Source organism: Pinus tabuliformis, chromosome 5_1 (assembly GCF_031772625.1).
Source record: "Pinus tabuliformis cultivar Carrire ecotype Pingquan chromosome 5_1, CPIR1, whole genome shotgun sequence".
NCBI lineage: Eukaryota > Viridiplantae > Streptophyta > Pinopsida > Pinales > Pinaceae > Pinus > Pinus tabuliformis.
Window position 1 is genome coordinate 226099145 of NC_142305.1, and position 21930 is coordinate 226121074.

Below are 21930 nucleotides of genomic sequence, written 5' to 3' on the forward strand. Positions count from 1 at the left end.
TGAAGAGTGGAATCTCAAGCAAACTAAATTGTTAAAGGGATCAATAATATAGAATGGAAGTGAATCAAAACGATACTTAAAAATTCAGCTTGAGGACTGTTCCTCTGATGCTTTGTTAGTGCTCAAAGTTTAATAGCTTTTTTAATGTCTTTGGGGCAAATAAGTGATAGGGGGTGGGAGAGAACAAGGACTGAGGGTTGGCTTGCCATGTCATAGAGGGAAGTTGCATGTGGAATCCGAAAGTGGTATTCAATCTCTAACAAAGAGTCTTTCTTAGGGGGAGTGTATGCTAGAAGTTTTTAGGGTCAATGTATATGAATAAAAAAATTCTCATCTCCTTGAAGCAAGAATGTCTTGTTTCTTGTGCATAAGGGGATGTTAGTACTATCTCATTTTAAAGTCGTGCCGATGTTGGGAGATTTACATATCACAAATGTCTACAGGAAACTTTTTATTTAAATTTTACTCATATCTTGGTGGCTAAGTCACTTGACACTTCCCTCCCTGTGTCTCGAATCCTTCATGTCTGACACGATATGTGGGTGACATGTGTCTGACATGAGTTTGATTGGTGTCGAACATGAGCCCTACTGGTGTCCTTAAATTTGGACACGTGTCTTGTGAAAAGACATATTGAAACTGATTTATTGTCTCATTCTCACGCAATTCAGTTACAATTTTGGAGCTCTTAAAGGTTTTGGAGTGCAGCTAAGGGAAATTAAACAATGTTAGAATGGATTCAAAGTGTTGGGAAGTGGATTTGTCCATGCCCTACTAATGCTATAAATGGAAATGTTAAAATTTCAAAGTAAAAGGATGAAAATGTCATCCTTTAACTTAAATTTTTAACATTACCATTAATTGACTCAGGATGTTTGAGAGTGGTTTCGACCTCATTGGATTTCATATGGAAAAAGTAGAATTTTAGATCCCTCTCAAAATCTAGCAAACTTAACAGTTTTCAAAATTTCAGGATTAGGGGGATTACAATGTTTACATTGAAATTTATCATGTATGAGGATATGGAACTAGCATTTAACTAAGAGGACCAAGCCCTCTATGTACCTCGATGTTGGTGGCATTGATTGTTGAACACCTATATCATGACCCTAGTCAAAGTGCACCCATCACTCAAAAAGAATATCGATTTGGCATGTTAAGCTTTTTCTATCGTATTTTAATGCTTAGAGGGTGATATTGATGATGAGAATTCCAATATAGGCAATGGTTTTGATGATATATAGTACTAGTTATTTGTTGTTGCATGATTTTTTTTTTGACTATACAGGGCATTTAGGGCCTTTTTGTTGATGTATTTTTGGTTCAAAGATGGATTACATTTTTACTCAATGCTATTTTGGTATATGCATTAGTTGTGTGATTGAATTTGTATCATCATCATGTAAATCATAAATGTTTTATATATTTCATATTTTATGTAATTGACTATTTTTTTTTATATTTTTTAATATATGTTATATTTTTTTTAATATATAGTATATAATTTGTCGTCCATGTCATGTTCTGGGGGCTTTCTGTGTCATGTTTTGGATACTCGTATTTTCGTGTCCTTTGTGTCCTGTGTCTTCATGTCAGGGGACTTAGATTGGTGGAGATAAGATAAGACGAGAGCTGAACTAGAGTTATTGTATGAAAACAAATAACTGTAGATTGTTCATAAATAAGGAAGAAATGAAATATGCTTGGTTGTTAGCTGCTTTGACAAGTCAAGGGTTGGTTCCCCATAAGATTTTCCTGGCTTCCCATGATATTTTATATGATGAGATTCATCAGTTCCATCGGCAATTGCTTGGTAATTTGATTCTTTCCTTTTTCTTTAAGTTATTACTAATAGGATTTCTGGCTTTATATCACTTTTAGCTTGTGCACCTGGTTGGCCTTTCTGTTTATATAGTTGATATCTCCATTGACATGGTTAGTCTTTGTCCTATTTAGATTCATCTTATTAAATGGTTGAAATATGTGGACTAAGTTGATATTCAGTTGCTGGTCACTTGAGTCTTGACCTCCATTGGCCAAGCTTGATATTCAGATATCCTCCAGTGCGTCTCCTATTACCATTTTAAATCTATACCATCTTATGGACCTCTGTGACCTGTCCAAGCCAGTAAATCGTTGCTATTGTGCCATTTGCATCCACGTGAACAACCTAGGTAAGATCTAGCAAAGCTTGTTTTCTTGATAGTATCAAGTTTAATATGAAGAGTTGTATATTATCTGTTCTTTAATTTTGATTCGTTTATTTTCTTGCTACTGTCTTCTAAGTTTGCTCTAGAGGCTTTATTCTCCTGTAACTCAGAAATTTCTTTTTTGGGTCAGCTTCTCATTTGGCATCATTCCTTAGAAGTGCAAATTGATATTAGGACCAATTACCAAAATTACAAGGAGGTGAAATACTTCAAGGATAAACTTTAATATATGCTTGTCCTCAGGCTATGCTGGGTATATTAAACTTTCTTCACTTACATGTGCACAGATCAGATGCTTTTAAGGGTAATATAATGTTTTCTCTCAAGACAGCTGGGGTGGGGTTAGATTAATTGTATTTTAGTGTTCACAAGGGTGCCTAATAGCCTATAGAGGTGGGCACCCAACAGATGCCCCATGGAAACGAGAATCATTTGATTCAGACTAATCCCATGGTTACCTTGACATCTTATCCTATGAATGCAACAAAGGAGCATGTATCGTCCAAGTCATGCTCGAATGTTTACACTTAGTGAAGGCATACAATTGTGTCAGACTAATACTGAGTTCAGAAGGGCATGATCTCTCTAAGGCATTAGTTATTTTTCTTACAACCATTGCCTGTAGCCATTCTGAAGAGATACTCACGATTTTTCTTTCATTGGGATGGGTTCCTTTACTTTTTTTTTCAAGTTGAGTTCACCTGCTTTTCTGGTGAAGTGTTTGTCTTTTATGCAGGAATCCCGTGTTTATCTTTTTTTGAAATTTGTGGAGATTTTAACATCAGCCTTTCCTTTTCTGCTGTCTGTGGAAGAATAGTCGGCTTAATAACAACAGTCTTGTAGGACGGATCCCAATGTCTCTCACAACCATTACTGCTCTTCAAGTCCTGTAAGTTTCTAATCTTTGTCTTATATTCTTTATCGTGAATATCTAATCTCGATTTATGTGATGTATAGTCTCATATATTTGAATCTCATCTCGTTAATTTATTGTGTATTTTGTGAAATGCAGTGATCTGTCAAACAATAATCTCACAGGAGAGGTTCCAGCAAATGGTTCATTCTCTCTATTTACTCCTATCAGGTAAATTGTTAAAAAGGATTATCAGTACCAACAAGGTGGTGTTTTCAATAGACTGAAACATGCTATGTGTAGAACTGAAATTTTGAATTCTTTCATGTTTGAGCTTTGAAAATGGATCCAATGGGAATTGTATTTTCAAGAAAAAGATGATCATTGCTTGAGTTGGTATCCTGATCCTCAGTCCTGATAAGATTTCTGAACGAATGTTGCAGTTTCGGTGGCAATCAATACCTGTGTGGTCCAGTGGCACAAAAGCCATGTCCGGGATCTCCTCCTTTTTCTCCTCCTCCTCCGTTTGTACCACCCCCGCCAGTAACTGGAAGCAATGGAGGTTGATTATCTTTAATTGAAAATTTAACGTCAAACTAGAGATTGCTAGTGGGCACTAGACAATGCTTGAGCTTGTATGTTGTACATGTGTACTAATTTATTAAGTTGTCAGACTTCCAAATGTAGCATGTCTCATTTTACTTTTTTGTTCAGCAAGGATACAGAGCTCTTCCAGCACAGGAGCCATTGCTGGGGGAGTAGCTGCAGGTGCTGCCCTCTTATTTGCAGCTCCTGCAATTGGGTTTGCCTGGTGGCGTCGCAGAAAGCCACAGGAGCACTTCTTTGATGTACCTGGTAGGTTTCATTGTTATATTTATAAATAATGGAATGCTAAATAACTTGCCATGAAATTGTCTACACACATTCACTTAATCCAATATATGGTTGTGCAGCTGAGGAGGATCCAGAGGTTCACTTAGGCCAACTTAAGAGGTTCTCATTACGGGAATTACAGGTTGCAACTGATGGTTTTAGCAATAGAAACATTCTTGGCAGAGGTGGTTTTGGAAAGGTGTACAAAGGGCGCCTTGCAGATGGTTCCTTGGTGGCTGTAAAACGTCTGAAGGAAGAGCGTACACCAGGTGGAGAGTTGCAGTTTCAAACAGAAGTGGAGATGATAAGCATGGCAGTACATAGGAACCTCCTTCGACTACGTGGATTCTGCATGACACCCACTGAACGGCTGCTTGTTTATCCCTACATGGCCAATGGAAGTGTTGCTTCATGCCTACGAGGTATGAAAAGTGTTTTAATTTGTCACCTATAGTGTGTTCATCCTAAAATAATTGGTTGAGATTTCTTTTCTCTTCGTTTGATGTTCCGGTTTTAAAAGAAGATATATAGTCTTTAAGTAAACATATTATGGTCCTTTTCAGATAAATAAGAAAGTATGTTGTTGAAGTTATATTTTATCCTTATTTTAAGGATATTTGAACTTGTCAGAAAATTTTGACCAGTATAAATCTCAAACTCTATGATGGTGGATCTCTTTGAAATTTTGAACTACTATTATCATAATCATCCATGCAGTGCCTTCCTTGCTTGATTTTAAAACTTTTATCTTTATTCGTGAACCTCTCGAAATTATCATTATGAGTATCATGAAAGGTTCTATTCTGTACAATGCCAGATTGGTAGTTTTATGTGTTTACTAGATTTGAAATTTTGAAGTACTGTTATCATCCATACAGTGCCTTCCTTGCTTGATGTTAAGACTCAACTTTTGTCTTTACTTTTGAATGTTTTCAAATTATTATTTTGAGCCTCATGAAAGGTTCTATTCTGTGCAATGCCAAATTGCTAGTTTTATGTGTTTACATGTTCTTCATGTAGAGTGGTAACAAAAAGATACAAGTACGATTGGAGGGGCTATTCAGTATTATGTGAAATGTTTAGTGTTATGAAAATTTTACTTGTTACTTGATTTTCCTGTAGAGAGGGCACCGAATGACCCACCCTTAGATTGGCCAACTCGCAAGCGCATAGCATTGGGTTCTGCAAGAGGTCTCTCCTACTTGCATGATCATTGTGATCCTAAGATTATTCACCGGGATGTCAAGGCTGCTAACATCTTACTGGATGAAGAATACGAGGCAGTGGTGGGAGATTTTGGCTTGGCAAAACTTATGGATTATAAGGACACACATGTTACGACGGCTGTTCGTGGAACCATTGGCCACATAGCACCTGAGTACCTTTCTACTGGAAAGTCTTCGGAAAAGACAGACGTATTTGGTTATGGAATCATGTTGCTGGAACTTATTACGGGACAACGGGCATTTGACCTTGCACGTTTAGCAAATGATGATGATGTCATGTTGCTTGACTGGGTAAGTACTTATTCCTTCTCTTTAACGTTTTTTTATTGTTTGTAAGAGTGAATGTCAATCATATTGTTTCTTAGGTTGATACTTTCCTTTTGCAAATTCTAACATTACTGAATGATCTTCTTTACATATAACTCTCTCTCTCTGATCTTTCAAGCTTCATTCAAACTAAATTTGTGATGATGGAAATTGCTTTGCTTTTTAAATAACTTTGTTTTTAATTTTTGAAAATGTAGAAACTGGAATTTTGTTTTCTTGTCTTCATTAATTGAGTTTCCCTTTGTTGCCAAACTGGTACAATTCATCAATGGGTTTACGTCCATTCCTGATACAAATATTGTAGCTATTCTACTGTGTTAGATAAAGGTTAAGCAATGAAATGCAACTGGAAATTTATTCCCGTGTATGTAACTATTGTGTTACCTAGTGTCCAACCACTGCATTTGAGAAAATTCCCACATATTTTCGGTATTTCTACCTTACCTTACTGTGAGTGCTTGTATTGAAGTCTTGTAGTCAAGGGACTAGATATTGATTATGTGTCAAAATGCTTCAATTTAAAAAGTTGTGAAGAAAAGCAAACAGAAGACATAACTAGTTTGTGTTGAGATGTAATTTCATCATTCTTAACCCTCTTGGATATTGAACTTGTGGGCAAAGACAAGTGTTAACCTGTTTATTGCAACATGCTCTTGTGATCAGGTTCCATGTATAGCCACTAGCGTGACAACATACTATAGGTTGTCATACTTTGCTTAGGCATGATTGCAGATGTATGTAGACAATGAAAACTTTGGATTGGCAGCTAGGTCAACTTCTTGCTTTTATTTATCTCTGTCGTATATTTGGTTGTTGAAATAAAATAGGGGACCCTAAAGCCTCGTTTGCTTTCTGTGTCTTTATCCATGATTTGGCCAAAATTGAGAACTACAGATTGTCAGTGTTATGATTTTGAAGGTTGACATGCTCAAGTTTAATTGAAGATATAGTTTTAATGATTAAGAAAATACTACATAGTCTAAATAATTATTAATCTGAAAGAACTATTGTTAAAGTAACAGCATAAATTAAGGTTTTCCCATTCCTCATATGCTATAGTTGTTGGCATAGGTTTTTCTTTAGGGTGTGGTTTTAATGATTAAGAAAGTTCTACATAGTCTTAAAATATATGCTTAACGTGACAACGAAAACAAAAGGTTTTTCTCAGCATAGGTTTTCTCTATATCCTTTTTTTGTTGTTTGAATTAAATAGGGGATCTTAATGCCTCGTTTGCTTGCTGAGTCTTCATCCATGAGTTGGCTAGAATAGAGTACTAGACATTGTCATGATTTATTCTTTTGAAGGTTGGTGCGTTTGATTTTATTGAAGTTACGGTTTTAATGATTAACAAAATACTACATAGTCTAAATAAAATATTAATCTAAAAGAAATATGCTTGAAGTGACAACACAAACCTAGGCTTTCCAATTTCTCATGTGTTATAGTTGTCAGCATAGGATTTCCTGTAAGGCGTCATTAGAGCTTTTCATTGCCCAAGATAAACATAAGAATTTGGTCCTTTGCAAGTAGGGCCTTCAAAGTGTAAGTCAAACTGATACTTTGATTTTGAATCTGTGGCAACCCCCTCTTTAGTGGTCAAATCAGTTAGGAGGGATAAGGGGAAAATGGGCAAAACTACATAGTCTAGACTCTAAACAAAATGTCAATGTAAAAGAAATATGCTTGAAGTGACAACACAAACTTAGGCTTTCCAATTTCTCACGTGTTATAGTTGTCAGCATAGGATATCCTTTAAGGTGTCATTACAGCTTCTCACCACCCAAGATAAACCTAAGAATATGGTCCTTTGCATGCAGGACCTTCAAAGTGCAAGTCAAACTGATACTTTGATTTTGAATCCATAGCAGCCCCCGTCCTTAGTGGTCAAATCAGGTAGGAGAGAAAAGGGAAAAATGGGGAAAACTTTTAATGCATATGAACATGGGTATATGAGAGATTACTTTAAAAGGATGCAAAACTTGTCATACCATTGTAGGACTTCTTTGCTTTTGGTTGAATTTTGCAAGAAGCAACATATGTGGCCTCCAACGGCGGAATACCATCCTTGCTGAGTCAATTGGGATGACTGCTAGCACAAGTTTTGGAGAGAAATGAGTTCATAATTGTAGAGTTTAAGTTGAGGAGATGCAAGACATCTGCTTGATTGTGGATCTCCAATCTCAAATATTGATAGGGAGGCCTAATATGTTGGTGTCATCACCATATTTATTGGAAGAATCTGCTACTTGGAAGGATGTTCAATTTTAGCTGAAGGCAGATAATTCTTTAATACTCAATTGCTGATCAAAATGATATGGAGTGTCTTAACAGACAATTAAGATTATTATATAAAGGGATTGGAGATATTGAAATATCCTGATTAGTCATTTGTGATGATTTTCATATGAAGTGTTTTATTTATTTGGAATAATCTTGACCAGGAGTGTGTGTGTATCTTGAAGGAAAACTATGAAATTCTATTATTAATAAGCAACATCAGTGGCATTTGTGGTTACATCTGATTGAATGATGGTATAACACAGCACGACTCACAAATGCAACACTGACTCAATGTACAACATTGCCTGGATATGATGAGTGCTAACACTCAATAATATAGTTGTAGATATTGGAATCTTGCTGCCAATGGTTACCTGGAAGAATCTGCAGTGTTTCTGGATTCTTAAACACCTATAAGACACCATACTAAATGAAGCAGCAAGCTGATCTCTGCATACTGAATGAGAATCAGAAAGCTGATCTCTGCCATATTGAATGGGATCTTTTAGTGGTTTAAGGGTTTAGGTGTATGAAAAATTCAATAAAATATTTCAAAACAAATGCAAAATTGTACAATCCCTACAAAATATGTAAACAGGTTGATGAAGCTGCCTATGCTTTTGTCTTGTCAACAAATATAAATAGCACAATGTCTTATGTATCCTGTGTGCAAAAAGAATAGGCACATTGTTTTTGTCCAGAATGAACCTTTCTAGTCCTCGATGAAGAATTGTAAATTGATGTTGTAACCTGAAGGATTTCTGGATACTTTTATCTGGTCCCTACATCGTAAACAAATTATTGAATATCTTATAAAATGGAGAAACTTACCTAATGAAGAAGCTACTTAGGAGAATGAGGCTTTTTAAGTCCAATGATCATCCTTGCCTAGGTGGAGACATATCTCTTGAATCTTGTATTTTATTTATATGTTATATATTATGTGTCTGGCTTATTTAAGACATGAATACTTGCAATCAAATATTTGAAAATTCTTGAATGCCTGTGAAACCACTGGTTCTAGAGTAAGAATCTACCAATGGAGAAGAACATGAGAAGCATTAGAAGTGGGCTAAAATTGATTGGGATTAAAAAGTAGACAATCACAATTTTCTAGTGAGAACCCCAATCTCTTTCCTTAGAAGTTCATTGTAAACCAAAATCTCACAAGGGAGGATGTACTAAGCTATTTTGAGAATGATTGCTCTTCCCAAAACTTCCACAGGGAGAGGAATGTGGCTGAAAATATCCTCCTAACAGAAATATAAAAAGAGTTTAACTTTTTATATTACAGAAAGCTACAAGTACATGGCATGCACTCTTGACAATACTCGTATGTTTTGATTCGTGCTTATATATATTTTTTAAACTTAGCCCATTTGACCACATAATGGCTTACCTAGCATTATTAGGGCCCTAGGGTTGAATATTAGGCTGCTCCACTGATAAATTATTGTTTTTTTATTTTTATTTTAATTTGCGTTCAGAGGGTCCTTGGTTACATTGTGCAGAACTGGCCTTTCCCAGTTCCAAGCCACGGGCCAGTTTAATATTGAACCTGCCTTTTCCAGTTCCAAGCCACTGGCTGGACTAGTTTTGCAGTCAAGACTCAAAACGGCTGGACCCTCCGGTTCCTGGTTCCAATAACATTGTTTGCCATAATGTGGACGAAATCGTTTTCTTGATTTGCACCATAGTTTGTTAAATGCTCCACTACGACCTATGTCACATGGTTCGAGTTCGAATTCGAGTTCGACAACGATTAAGTTCGATTCGAATTCGAATTTTCCGATCAGGTTCGAATGAGGTTCGGCATTAGGTTCGACTATACATATTTTTCAATATATATATATATATATATATATATATATATATATATATATATATATCTATATATGACCTCGGTCTAATGGAGCCAGAATAACCTTGTATAATGGACATTGCAAAGATTGAAGGATTAGACATTCTCGACATATCTGTTTTAGCATACAAATCTACCTAGACATATCACAATTGCACATCTAGTGATCTCGACATACCTGTGAGGATCTCAGCTGAATGGAGTAGCAAAGATCTAGGACAAAGGCACAGTGTCAATGGATCTCGCATAGCAGTCTTGGCATCAAGGCCTCGGTGATACTCCTGTAGAAGTCTAGAGTCTAGACAAAGAACAGCAGTGATAGAACCTCTCTCTCGGCCTAATAAGATTGATGTTAGACGTTGTCTCAATCATATATATATATATATATATATATATACTACAATTGTGGCACAATAACAAAGCCGCAGAAATGATCATTCTCGGAGGATACAATCCCTGCATATCAAAGAGCCACAGTAACCATTACAGTCTCGGAATAAATGAGACAGTAAGGACCTCAGTATAGTGAGGAATAGTATCTCATCTTGGTGGATCTATTTCTTAACAGTCAATGTATATATATATGTAATGGAAAGATCTTCGGATCCCTCACTATCTTTACATGATCTCATTGTCTCGGTGTAAGAAAGATCACAATGATCCTGCAGTCATGGAATACACTCTCGCATGATCACAGTCAACATGATGGTCTAGAGTACAGTGATGAAGGTAGGATAAAACAGCTATCATGGCTGTCATAATGAAGTTCTCGGTGCATCATTAAAAAAATTGAACCTTAAAAAATTCGTTAAAATTTGCTTTCAGTTTCGTTGAGGTTCGTTGAGGTTCGAGTTCGTTCAAGTTTGACTTGAGGTTCGAATTTCAGGTTCGGCGAACCTGAACGAATTTCAAAATTTTTTTTCAGGTTCGCCGAATTTCGAACCTGAACCTTCAGGTTCGCCGAACCCTGTGACATAGACTACGACATTGTAGTCAACATTATGGTAGCTTGCACTAAAGTGATTTTGGCTACAATACGTGCGAACATCACATTAAACAAGAATCCCCAGTGTAAATAATGTTGACAATGCCTAAATTATTGGCTAGTACCAGCTTCCGACTCTTGGTATATCATTGTTGCCTTCTTGAAGTTGTTTGTATCGATTATTGAGCTTGTTCCGACTTGATTCTATGACATTATCCCTTGGGTTTAACTTTGTTTGGGCTACCGCTTGTCTCTCTATTGAAAATCATTTTGCACTGTGTGATCTATCCTCCTCTAGAGCTAGGGTTCCCTAACTTATAATATTATCCATGTAGTGTTGAAAAAACCACCTACAAGCTAATAACCCCCTGTAGGCATTTTGTTAAAACACTTAGCTAAATTCTGATTTTTGACTCCAATAAATATTCAGCAGTAATGTATTAAATTCTCACACATTCAACAGCTATTTATGAACAGAAATACAAATAACTAACTCTGAAAGTAATTGGCAGCAGAAATGAACAGCAAACAGTCATACCTTTTGACTCAATATTTTTGGGCAATGCCCCCAGAAAAACCCTGAGGGGAAAACCAGTGAGAGAGGTTTAAATTTGATTTCTTATCAGATAATTTTACAGTATTAAATAACAGCCATACAGTCTCAAAAAACTGTGCTCAGCCACCCTCGAACAGCCACAGATATCGTGCCTCCTCTCTGCAATAATTGCAGCCCATCTGCCTTGAAAATCATGCTGTCCCCTTGAATTACGTGCCTGTTCTCTGCCTTGGAATTTGTGTTGACTGACTGCTGTATTTACTGTTGTACGTGCTGTACTTTGCCCTTCTCTGCTAAAATTCTCCCTTAGCTCTCCTCCTCTTCTCCAAATCTCATGAATAATTATTGCCTCTTTACTCTCCTTTTATAAATTCATTAATTACTAAAACCATTAAATCTTGCCATCTCGAGATCAACAGTTGTGACTTAGTCTCTCATTGAGATGACTTAAGTCACTTTTAGAAAAAACACTTTCTAAAATCACTTAAGTCACTTTTAGTAATTAAATATAAAAGGTACTTTATAGAATCACTTTACAAAGGTTATTGTCTAGAGAGCCTATCTTCCACATGCTAAGACACCAAGCCAATGTGGAAGTCCTACCAAGCTACACAATCCAACATGTAGAAGTTTACACTATTGCAATCTATCCTTTGAGCTTCCAGTCTTTCATCTAATTGAATTTTGCCATTGCATAGTGCTTTATTTTGGTGAGGTTCAAATTTCACTTAAGAGGGTAATTATTTTCCTTACTCCTTTGTCTGTCCTCCACCTTTTGTAGACAAAACAAATTTTTATTTTGTATATCCATACATTCAATAAGTACAATGGGGCAAGAGTTGCTAGACTTTGAACAAATTTTATGTATGAGTGTACTTGGATATCTCATACCCAGTTAGATAGAAGATATCTTCCCATGTTGAAGCAAATAGGTTCATTAGGAGATCTATTCTTGTCATTAGTTTCATCGTAGTATGTTAACTTTGTTACAATCTAAGAACATATGGTTCAGGTTTTCTTCCCATTCCAGGCACAAATGGGTACCTAGAAGGGTCATGTGTGACCCTTTTTCTTAGGTCGCCCTCTTTTAACGAGCTTTACATGGCTGTCAACCACCTAAAAACATTTACTTTAGGTAAAGAATTAGGAGTCCATACCTAATTCCATTTGATCCTTTCTTGCTTTTGTTTTGAGTTTAAACTTCATGGCTCCTCATAGCCTTCCCTCACTTTAGTAGAAATTGCTTCTTGTTGGCTATCCCTAAATGAGCCATTTGGTTAATAATGTCCTTCTTTACTGTGGTCACTTCATTAAATTTGGAAGACAATACAAGCATAAATAGAATTCTAAAGCAAATGACATCGAATTAGGAAGTGAAAGTGACAACTAATGTAATGTTAACATAGTAGACACTAGGATCAAATGGTTTTTTTGTAGATTTCTTTTTTGGTTATTGTTTTTTACATGATGATTCTTGTTAGCATTGTGGGAAAACATGCCCTTTCCGCTCATGGTATTACAATGGAATGTAGCTAGCAACACTCCAAATATTTCCCTCAGTTTAGAAGTTGCAGGTGGGGGATTTCCATTTTGTCAAATTTGCCCAAGACTTGCACTTTGACCTAACTGCATGAAATGACTTGTGTGCATGGCCAAGGAAACCCATGAAGGGTGAACTGTGTGTATGGAAGATTTGAACCTTGATGGGGGTTATGAAACACCCCGAATTTACTAAACAGTACCTTGTTGACTTTTTGTGTTATTGAAAATATAGCATATATTATATTAGAAGTCAATGTACATGTACATCAAGATTTACTCTGTAGTCTAGTGGTAATGGTGATCATGGATAGATATGTGGATTATAAGTTGATTGAGTCTGAAGCAACATCACTTTAAAAAATACTGATACAAACAAAAGTTAAAGAGAGGACAAACAAGAGCAAGGAGAGATAGCATCTCTGCTTTGGATCAACCTTGAAGAGTATCTATAATATTCCTAAAAATGCAAACATTTCCAAAATTGAGTTGAGTATGTGCCTCTTGAAAACTTGTGTGACAATGATGTTCCCACAAGGAAGAATGCCAGCTATTCTAATCACAATCCAGCTTGTCAGACCATCTACTTATCATTCGGTATTTCTATAAGATAATTTTGCATAAAGCTTTACTAATGCTGAGAGATATTGTCAAGGGAATTTAGATGGCAGGTAGAGTCCATTCAATATCTTATGTTATTTATTGCCTTTGTTCCAAAAGACAATGATTAGATAGAATCTATATAATGAGCCCTGTCACCTTTGTAATGCTAGCTATGAATTCACAGTGAAAGTTTGAACCAGTAATCTCATAAAATTGGTCGATAACATGGTTAAAGAAAACCAAATTGCCTTTGTTCTAGGTATGAAAAACTTACATAATTAACAATGGTAATAGAATCCCTTCATCCATCAAAATAACCTGTTACTGATGTTTGTCAAGATTGACATGGAAATGCCTTGTGATAGGTTGGAGTGTGGTTTCCTATTAGGAATTCTATTCACTAAAGAGTCAAGACATAGTGGCAAAACGTCCTTTTGTTCACAATTGTATTTATACATATAAATGGTGTGCCTTAATAACTATTCCCAACTTCGAGAGGAATGCAACAAGGATTTCATTTGTATCCCTATATACATATTAGTTGTAGAGTCCTTTTTGGGATTGAATGGTTGGTTACACAAGTTGCCTACACAAAGTGGGTCAAGGTAACAATTGACGTCACTGTCGTCCACCAGTTGTTTGCAGAGGACAATTTCTTGATGCGGAAAATTTTGTTTCAATGAAGATTTTGCTTATATAATGCAGGTCATTTAGTAGGGAAATTAAATTTGGAAAAACCATGAGCTTATTCCTTCACATAAACCAAGGGCAAGGAAATGCCATTGTAACAACACTTCATTGTAATTACTAATTTGTAACAACTAGAAAATGAAGGAGTGATTATCTGCATAGGGATCTTCCTTTCTTTCAAACACACCAAGATTGAAGTTTAGATTCATTTTCTCTAAAAGGGCTGGAAGATTTTGGATCTTGACTTATTTGTGTGTGTGTGTGTCTCTCTTTCTCTATTTTCCTAAAACAAGTTTAAATAGATTTAATGAGATTTTTAATGACTATTTGTGATTCTTATCGAAAGTCAAGGCAAGGTCTACACATCATTGACCATGGCAACTATTTGTACCCTTAGGGATAAAGAAGGCATATCCAAATGACTATGCTACCTTTTTATCTTTATGATCAACAACATTGAAAGGCCTTGCAGTTAAAATACTTCAATGACAAAGATTTTCATAATGCTCTTTCCACACCTTGCACCTTTGCTTCAGGCACTTTGAAAAGTCATAAAAATGGGCTAGCCAAAGACGAGTTAAGTTTATTGCTAAATTCAAGACAAGAAGGTCAGGGAGTCAAAATTTAGCCAATAAAATTGTGGCCTGCGTGCTAGGCCCATGTATAGTGTGGATGGTATTCAAAGCTTAAGAAAATTCTCAAGGATTGACCACGTCAGGTTAGGGAGTACTTCTAATCAATAGGGTGTCTGTTGGACATCCTCTAGATGTGCAGACTCTAGATAATGAGAAATTTATTTATTGGACAACAACTCCCCTATTAGAATGAGTCCAAATGTCATGTAGTGTGGAAGTGGACTAAATGAACAAAAATGATTGGTCCAAGTTTTGGCAAAGAATAGTTATTTAAATTGAATGGATTTTGCCGAAATATTTATGGTTAATTGTCAAAGTGATATAGTGTGGTTGGAAGAACAAAGTAAAGTTAATTTTGTAATTTGGTACAATAGGGTCCTTGAAAACAAAACTAACTTTAACTTAAAGTGAATCAATCAGTTTATCAACATGCATTCAACCCAAAAACAAATGTTCAGCATTATTTAATCTATGATGATGATTTAGGATTGGTAGCCTGATAGTCATAATTGAGAAAAAAAATCCTTTACTTGTATCTAAGTTTATTATCTGTTTAGTATGTGTATGTTTTACAACAGTTAAATTGGGCTTTTGGGTTGGTCCTTTACTTTGGGTCTATAGGGTTGACAACTATTATACCATCTTCTTCTTCAAGGTCGAGCATATACTTGTTAATTAGTAGTTTGTTTGCGCAAGGTTTTTGATGCTGCATCAATGGTAGCAACTATATTGTTTGATCTTTGTAAAAATCATTATTTAGAAATAGCAGAAATAATGTTGAAATCATTAAAGTGCAAAAAAACTACATTATTAATCTCATTAGCATGTGATAAGTTAGCATATTGATAATGGAAAATACTAGGAATCGGAGATTTATGTTTTTCTTTTCTGCAAGAAAGGACGAGTGCTATTGAGAACATAAAGTAGAAAGAGTGTGGCCACACAGAGTTGACCTTTTTATTGCTACCAAGTAAGAGATGCAAAACACGTATGAGCTTTGGCTTACCATGACATTGTTGCAGCCATAACCAATAAAGGGCAGAGATGATATGTTGTACACTGTTCTCCATACACATTGTTATTTATGTAATATCAGAAGTAGTTCCTCATAAAAAGCCAAGGGCATTTGTTGCAATTGTATTAAGTAACAGGGCTATAGGACAACCTTGACAAATTGGTCTTTGAAGCCGATTTAAATATGAAAGCTAACAATGTTGACTTGAACTTAACCAGGGCCTTTGATAAGAAGTTTTGACAACAAACCTAAATCTTGTACCAACACCCAACCAATAGAGTATGTTAAGAGAAAATCCACTCAATGCTGTTGTACCCTCTGCTAAAATCAATCTTCTAGAAAGGAGTTTTGTTTCTTTATTCCATGGTCCATTCAATTGTTTCCCAAGTAGAAATTAAAATGACTTCGCCTTTGACAAATCCAAACAGTTTTGTGCTAACGATCTGGTAGCAACTACTAGCCTTTTTGACATTACCTTAGCTATGACTTTCATAAGCAGATTCAAGTATGTTATAGGACACTGGTTGCCCACTGTATATCCGCATGAGAACATTTGTTGATGAGTTTCATGATCCTTGCATTACTTTCTGGCCATAAAGATTTTGAGCCAAAGCTTTCTCACACATTCTGAAAAGTACCATGCTGATAGTATTGCACAGATACTTTTAATACTCAATGGGGAGATCACTCTCACCTTAAGACTAACTGTCTTTCGTAGGTAATAGCCATATTTTGTTTCTGATATATAACGAGTAGCTGCAGCCACTGAATTATACACGTCTAGCAACAAGTGAGAGATATTGCTTTGAATTCCACTTTGAGATTTTGCTTTGAATTCCACTTTGAGATTTTGTCTCAGGTGGATTTGTTTCATGCCATTTTTAAATCCACAATTCAACATGGCTATCTTTAAGTTCGTATTAAATCTAATGATATTTAGAAGAAAACTTCCAAGACCATGTTTGAGCTCTTTGAATGGCTTTTCATGCTTTTCAGGCTCAGTAATTCTCTTGTTACTTTTATGTGCATAATCAAGGACCAGATATAAATTGGAAAGTTTATCATTGCATACCTTGATCACATCTTGGTTTGCAGCCTAACATGAGAGTATTATTGTTAATTGGAGTTAGAGGAGGAAGGGTTCAGGTAAATTTAGAGGTGTACTAAGTTTGGATGAGGGACCCACAGGTGGGCCAAAAACAATTTTACTTTTTTCTCATTATTTTGACTTAGGAAAATTAAAATTTTCCTATAATAAAAAAGTGAAACGATCTTAAGAATCCATTGGGATTTAATCTCAACCATTTGTGGAGATGGTGGGCCTAGGTTGACTTCAAAGGAGGGAAAAGGGCACAGACTTGGCACATTATGCACTAGACAACTTGTGTGTTCAGCGCAATTGAGAGAAGGGTGTGTAGTTTGATGCCTAGGGTTTTCAGATCAGCGCACTAGGGTAGAATGAGAGGTAGAACAACCTCAATATTTTCAGCCAGTGTACACTTCAGCTAGGGACACATTCAACTGTGTAGGAGGGTCGTATAAGCTTGTACGAGTCTGTACAGTGCAAATGTAGGCAGACTGAGTAGGAGAGAGGTGCGCAGACCAATTGTTTTGCGGGTTAGCATAGTGAAGGGAAGTTTTCCCTCATACTTGTAATCAATTTATGAAGATTTTGTTGAGCATAATAAGAACACACAAGTTTGCAGGTTTTCCCTAGTTGGGGTTTTCTGGGTAAAATTTCTGGTGTTAAATGCTGAAAATGCAATAAGAAAATCCTAATTTAATTTTGTCCTTGAATTAAATTGGGACTAAAATTGGAATTCCACATCTCATGACAACTTGTATTAGTTAACTAAGTTAATTTGACTTAGTTGGCTTACTTAATTCGAGTTGAGGGTTTAACTAGAGTCATGTAGAGTGTCTCCTACATTATAGGATCCTTGGTTGAGTTTATTTTGAGTTGTAATTAATTAATTTAGTCTAACTAAGTTAAAGTCAGTTAAACTAGTTCCAACTGTTGGAGAAACTAGTGGGAGGTCTAGTAGTGTGGTGCTAGTAGCCTACAGTGGAGTGTGGTGCTGCCTGCAATGATCAACCAGTAAACTAAAGATTCACTCATACATGTCAGATCAGAGAAAGACCCAGTGGAGATTGGAGTTCAGGGACAATGTACCATCAGTTGTATGATCATTCGAATTGTATAGGGTGGTGCATGTAGTCAGAGGAAGGCCTATGAAGATTACACAATTCATATTGAGGAATTTCCCTAATTAATCGAGGGCCTAATTCCGAAGGAAACAACGCAAGAAAGTTGTCTTGGCTTGGGCTTGTCTAGGAAGTTGTGAGACAGATAGAGATAGTGCAGAGGTTGCTTGGGCTTGAGCAAAGCATTGTAATCTTCTCATATTTTCTGATTAATGCAATATACAAATAAGCCAGGGTTTTTAGCTATGGCTTTCCCCAGGAAATCATTGTGTAATGTGTTGATTGAATTCTTTCTCTTGTATGCTTTGTGATTTCGTGATCGTTTAATTTTTTCCGCTGATGAGTAGAGTAGATTCAAGTCTATTGTTTTAGTAAATTACAATTAGTAGTTTGAATCTACGAGAAATTCTACTTTAAATTTCTAAATGTGCTTGTGTCTTTAATTTTGTTTTTCCGCTGCAAATAGTTCAGTTAGTAAACTCAATTATATTTAATGAATGTATGTTGAAAGTTCAGTGGTTGTTCCTTTCACTTTAGTAAATTTGTTGAATTAGTTGTTGGGCTTTAAAAGTCTAACATGGTATCAGAGCGAGTCTCTGATTAAAGACCAGGAAGCATGTTTATTTCCTCAGGAGTAGCTTAAAGATAGTGAAGGGCGTAGTTTATCAAAATGACATGCACTAGTGTTTTGTAGAACCAGCTCTGCACAAGAGTTTTCTCTTAGCAAGATTTGCGCTAGGGTTTCTGAGCAACACGAACAACAAAATGGTGTATGTGGGGTTGAAGTTTGAGTATTGCCTTCAAGAGGCCTCAAATTTATGTTCTTGGAAGGAGAGGATTGGTGTAGTGCTGGAGGAGCAAGGAGTTTGGGAGTGAAGATCTTGAAAGAAATTGCCACAGGGTTGCCACAATGCAACATAGAACAACATGATGTGTGCAAGGGATGCACATTTGGCAAGTATGCGAAGACATCCTTTAGCAACAAAAACAACAAGGCCAAGATCATTTTGGAGCTTGTGCACTTGGATGTTTGTGGACCGTTTTCTTCTCCATCCTTATGGGATACAGATACTATGTCACCTTCATTGATGACCACTTGAGAAAGATGTGGATCTTCTTCATGAAGAAGAAAGATGAGTTCTTCTTAAAGTTCATGGAGTTCAAGGCCTTGGTGGAAAACTAGACTGGTAGGAAGATCAAGGTGCTGAGGTTGGACAATGGTGGAGAGTACATCTCTAATGCCTTCAGGGGCTTGTGTGTCAAAAACCTCATAACCCTCAGCAAAATGGGGTGGCTGAGTGCAAAAATTGGAGCATTGTTGGAGCGGTTAGGGCCATGTTGCATGACTAGGGGTTGCCAATGGTTCTTTAGGCATGGGCATGTAACACTACAGTCTTTTTGCAGAATAGGAGTCCACACAGGGTGTTGGGCTAAGTCACACTAGAGGAGGCTTTCACAGGCAAAAAGCCTGATGTGTCTCACTTCCATAGATCTTTGGTAGCTTTGTTTATTGCCATGCGCCTTTTGATAATTGGAAGAAGGTGGAGCCCATAATAGATAAGGGAATTTTCGTGGGTTACAACATGACATCTAAGGCATACAGGGTGTACGTCCCAACACTCAAGAAGACAATGATTAGGCGTGATGTGAGATTTTAGGAGGAAAAGGCTTTTAGAAAGTCCTTGGAGCGAGAGCAAGGTGTAGTATAGGAAGAGGAGCAACAAGCTCCCAAGTAGGAGGCTTAACCAACCCCTCATACTCATTACAACTAGTTATTGGGCAGGTTGGGCAACACGTAGATGAGGAGAAAGCGCAGGAACAAGAGGACATAGAAGGGCGAGAGGGGCCCACTCAACTAGTGACTCCCAGTGCAGGGAGAGGACGAAGTAGGTGGGCAAATTAGTTGATCAACGAGGCTCAGGAGAGAGTTGGAGCCCCCAACTCCACATTTAGACAAAGTAAACAACCACAAAGATATATGGGGTACATGGCACTTATGATTGAGGTGATAGACTCAAAGCCTTCTTGCTATAGGGAGGCAGCTTCTCAACAGTGATGGTGAGATGCCATAGTGGAGGAGTATTCCTTTATCATGCAGAATGGCGTTTGTGAGATTGTGCTAAGATGAGTTGGCAAGATGCAAGTTAATGGTTGGTTCGTGTTGGGTGTATAAGATTAAGCATGCAACAGATGGCAATGTGGAGAAGTGCAAGGCTAGATTTGTGGCCAATGGTTTCTCTCATGTTGAAGGGATAGATGATGATGAGATGTTCGCACTAGTGGCTCGATATTCGTCCATTAGAACTATATTGGCTCTTGCAGTGCAGATGGGGTGGAAGGTCCACCAAATTTGTGTGAACACTGCCTTCATTAACAGAGTTGTTTTGGAAGAGATATATGTTTAGCAACCTGAGGGTTGGAGACTTTCAGTAGAGACACACATGTTTTTGGGCTGAAGAGAGCTCTTTTGGCCTGGATAAACAACTACCTTCTAGGACTGGGCTTCACCAAGAGTGAAGCTGACCCTAGCTTGTATTATATTGTGGTTGGGGGGCAACCCCTCATTCTTGTGTTGTATATTGACGACTTCATATTGATAGGGGACGAGAAGCTGATCAGTGACTGCAAGAAGGATCTTGTAGAGGAGTTTGAGATGAAGGATATAGGGTTGATGCACTATTTCCTTGGTTTGGAGGTATGGCAAGGTGATGGGGAGATTTTCTTGGGACAGGGCAGGTACACGCAAGAGATTCTCAAGAGGTTCCACATGCAGGAGTGCAGGCCCATGACCACGCCTCTAGTCACAAACTGGAGGAAGGTGGATGCTACTAGAGCAGAGCGAGTTGATCCCACACTTTACAGGGTGTTGATGTATCTAGTGAACACAAAACCAAACATTTGCTTCAAAGTCAACCAGTTGGGCCAGTTCATGGTTGAGTTGACCGGAGTTTCTTGGGTTGCTGCCAAGCATGTGTTGAGGTATCCCAGGAGCACAACAGATTCTGGGTTTTTGTACAGGCAGGTTGATGGTGTGAGGCTTTAGGGCTTTACAAATGCAATTTGGGCAGGGGGTTCAGCATACAGGAAGAGCACTTCAGGTTGTACCTTCAGTGTTGGATCAACAATTGTTCCTGGTTTAGCATGAAGCAAAGATCAGTGTCACTGAGCTCAACTGAGGTTGAGTACATGGCTGCCAGCTTTCAATTCCATAGTGTTTCATGACTGCTCCAAGCACATCAAGATCCGGTACCACCATATCAAAGATTGTGTTTAAAGGGGTAAAGTCAGACTCCAGTATGTGCCTAACCAAGGCATTGGCAAGGGGCAAGATTTGTCTACTTTAGAGATAAACTGGGTGTAGTATAGAACACCTTCCTCTCTAAGAGGGAGTGTTAAATGGAGACAGAGGAGGAAGGGTTCAGCTAAATTTAGAAGTGCACTAAATTTGGCAGAGGGACCCACAGGTGGGCCAAAGGCCTAGTTTTATTTATTTTTCTCATTTTTTTGACTTAGGAAAATTTTAGTTTTCTTATAGTCAAAAAGTGAAATGATCTCAACCATCCATTGAGATTTAATCTCAGCCATTCGTGGAGATGGTGGGCCCAGGTCGACTTCAAAGGAGGGAAAAGGGCACAAACTTGGCTCATTATGCACTAGACAACTTGTGTGTTCAGATCAACAGAGAGAAGGGTGTTCAGTTCAGTGCACTAGGGTAGAAAGAGAGGCAGAACAGCCTCAGAGTATTTTCCAGCCAGCGTACACTTCAGCCAGGGACACATTCAGCTGCACAGGAGGGCCGTACAGGCCTTTACGAGTCCGTACAGTGTGCACACAGGCAGGCTGAGTAGAAGTGCACAGACTAGTTGTGTTGTGGGTTAGCAGAGTGAAGGGAAGTTTTCCCTCATACTTGTAATCAATTTCTGAAGATTTTGCTGAGCATAATAAGAACACACAAGTTTGCAGGTTTTCCCCAGGTGGGGTTTCCTGGGTAAAATTTCTGGTATTAAATTTCTGAATGTGCTCATGTCTTTAATTTTGTTTTTCCGCTGCAAATAGTTCAGCTAGTAAACT

General features: G+C 37.3%; 1 protein-coding gene across 1 annotated transcript in view; it reads left to right on the forward strand.

The window, feature by feature from the left end:
- The window catches only part of LOC149164234 (LRR receptor kinase BAK1), a 47861-nt gene that overhangs the window by 18401 nt on the left and 7530 nt on the right, over positions 1-21930 (forward strand). Inside the window, exons 5-10 of the mRNA XM_089431999.1 lie at positions 3028-3099; positions 3223-3294; positions 3507-3625; positions 3778-3918; positions 4017-4358; positions 5059-5453. Of these exons, the coding sequence (XP_089288125.1) occupies positions 3028-3099; positions 3223-3294; positions 3507-3625; positions 3778-3918; positions 4017-4358; positions 5059-5453 (1141 nt within the window). The remainder of the gene's footprint in view (positions 1-3027; positions 3100-3222; positions 3295-3506; positions 3626-3777; positions 3919-4016; positions 4359-5058; positions 5454-21930) is intronic.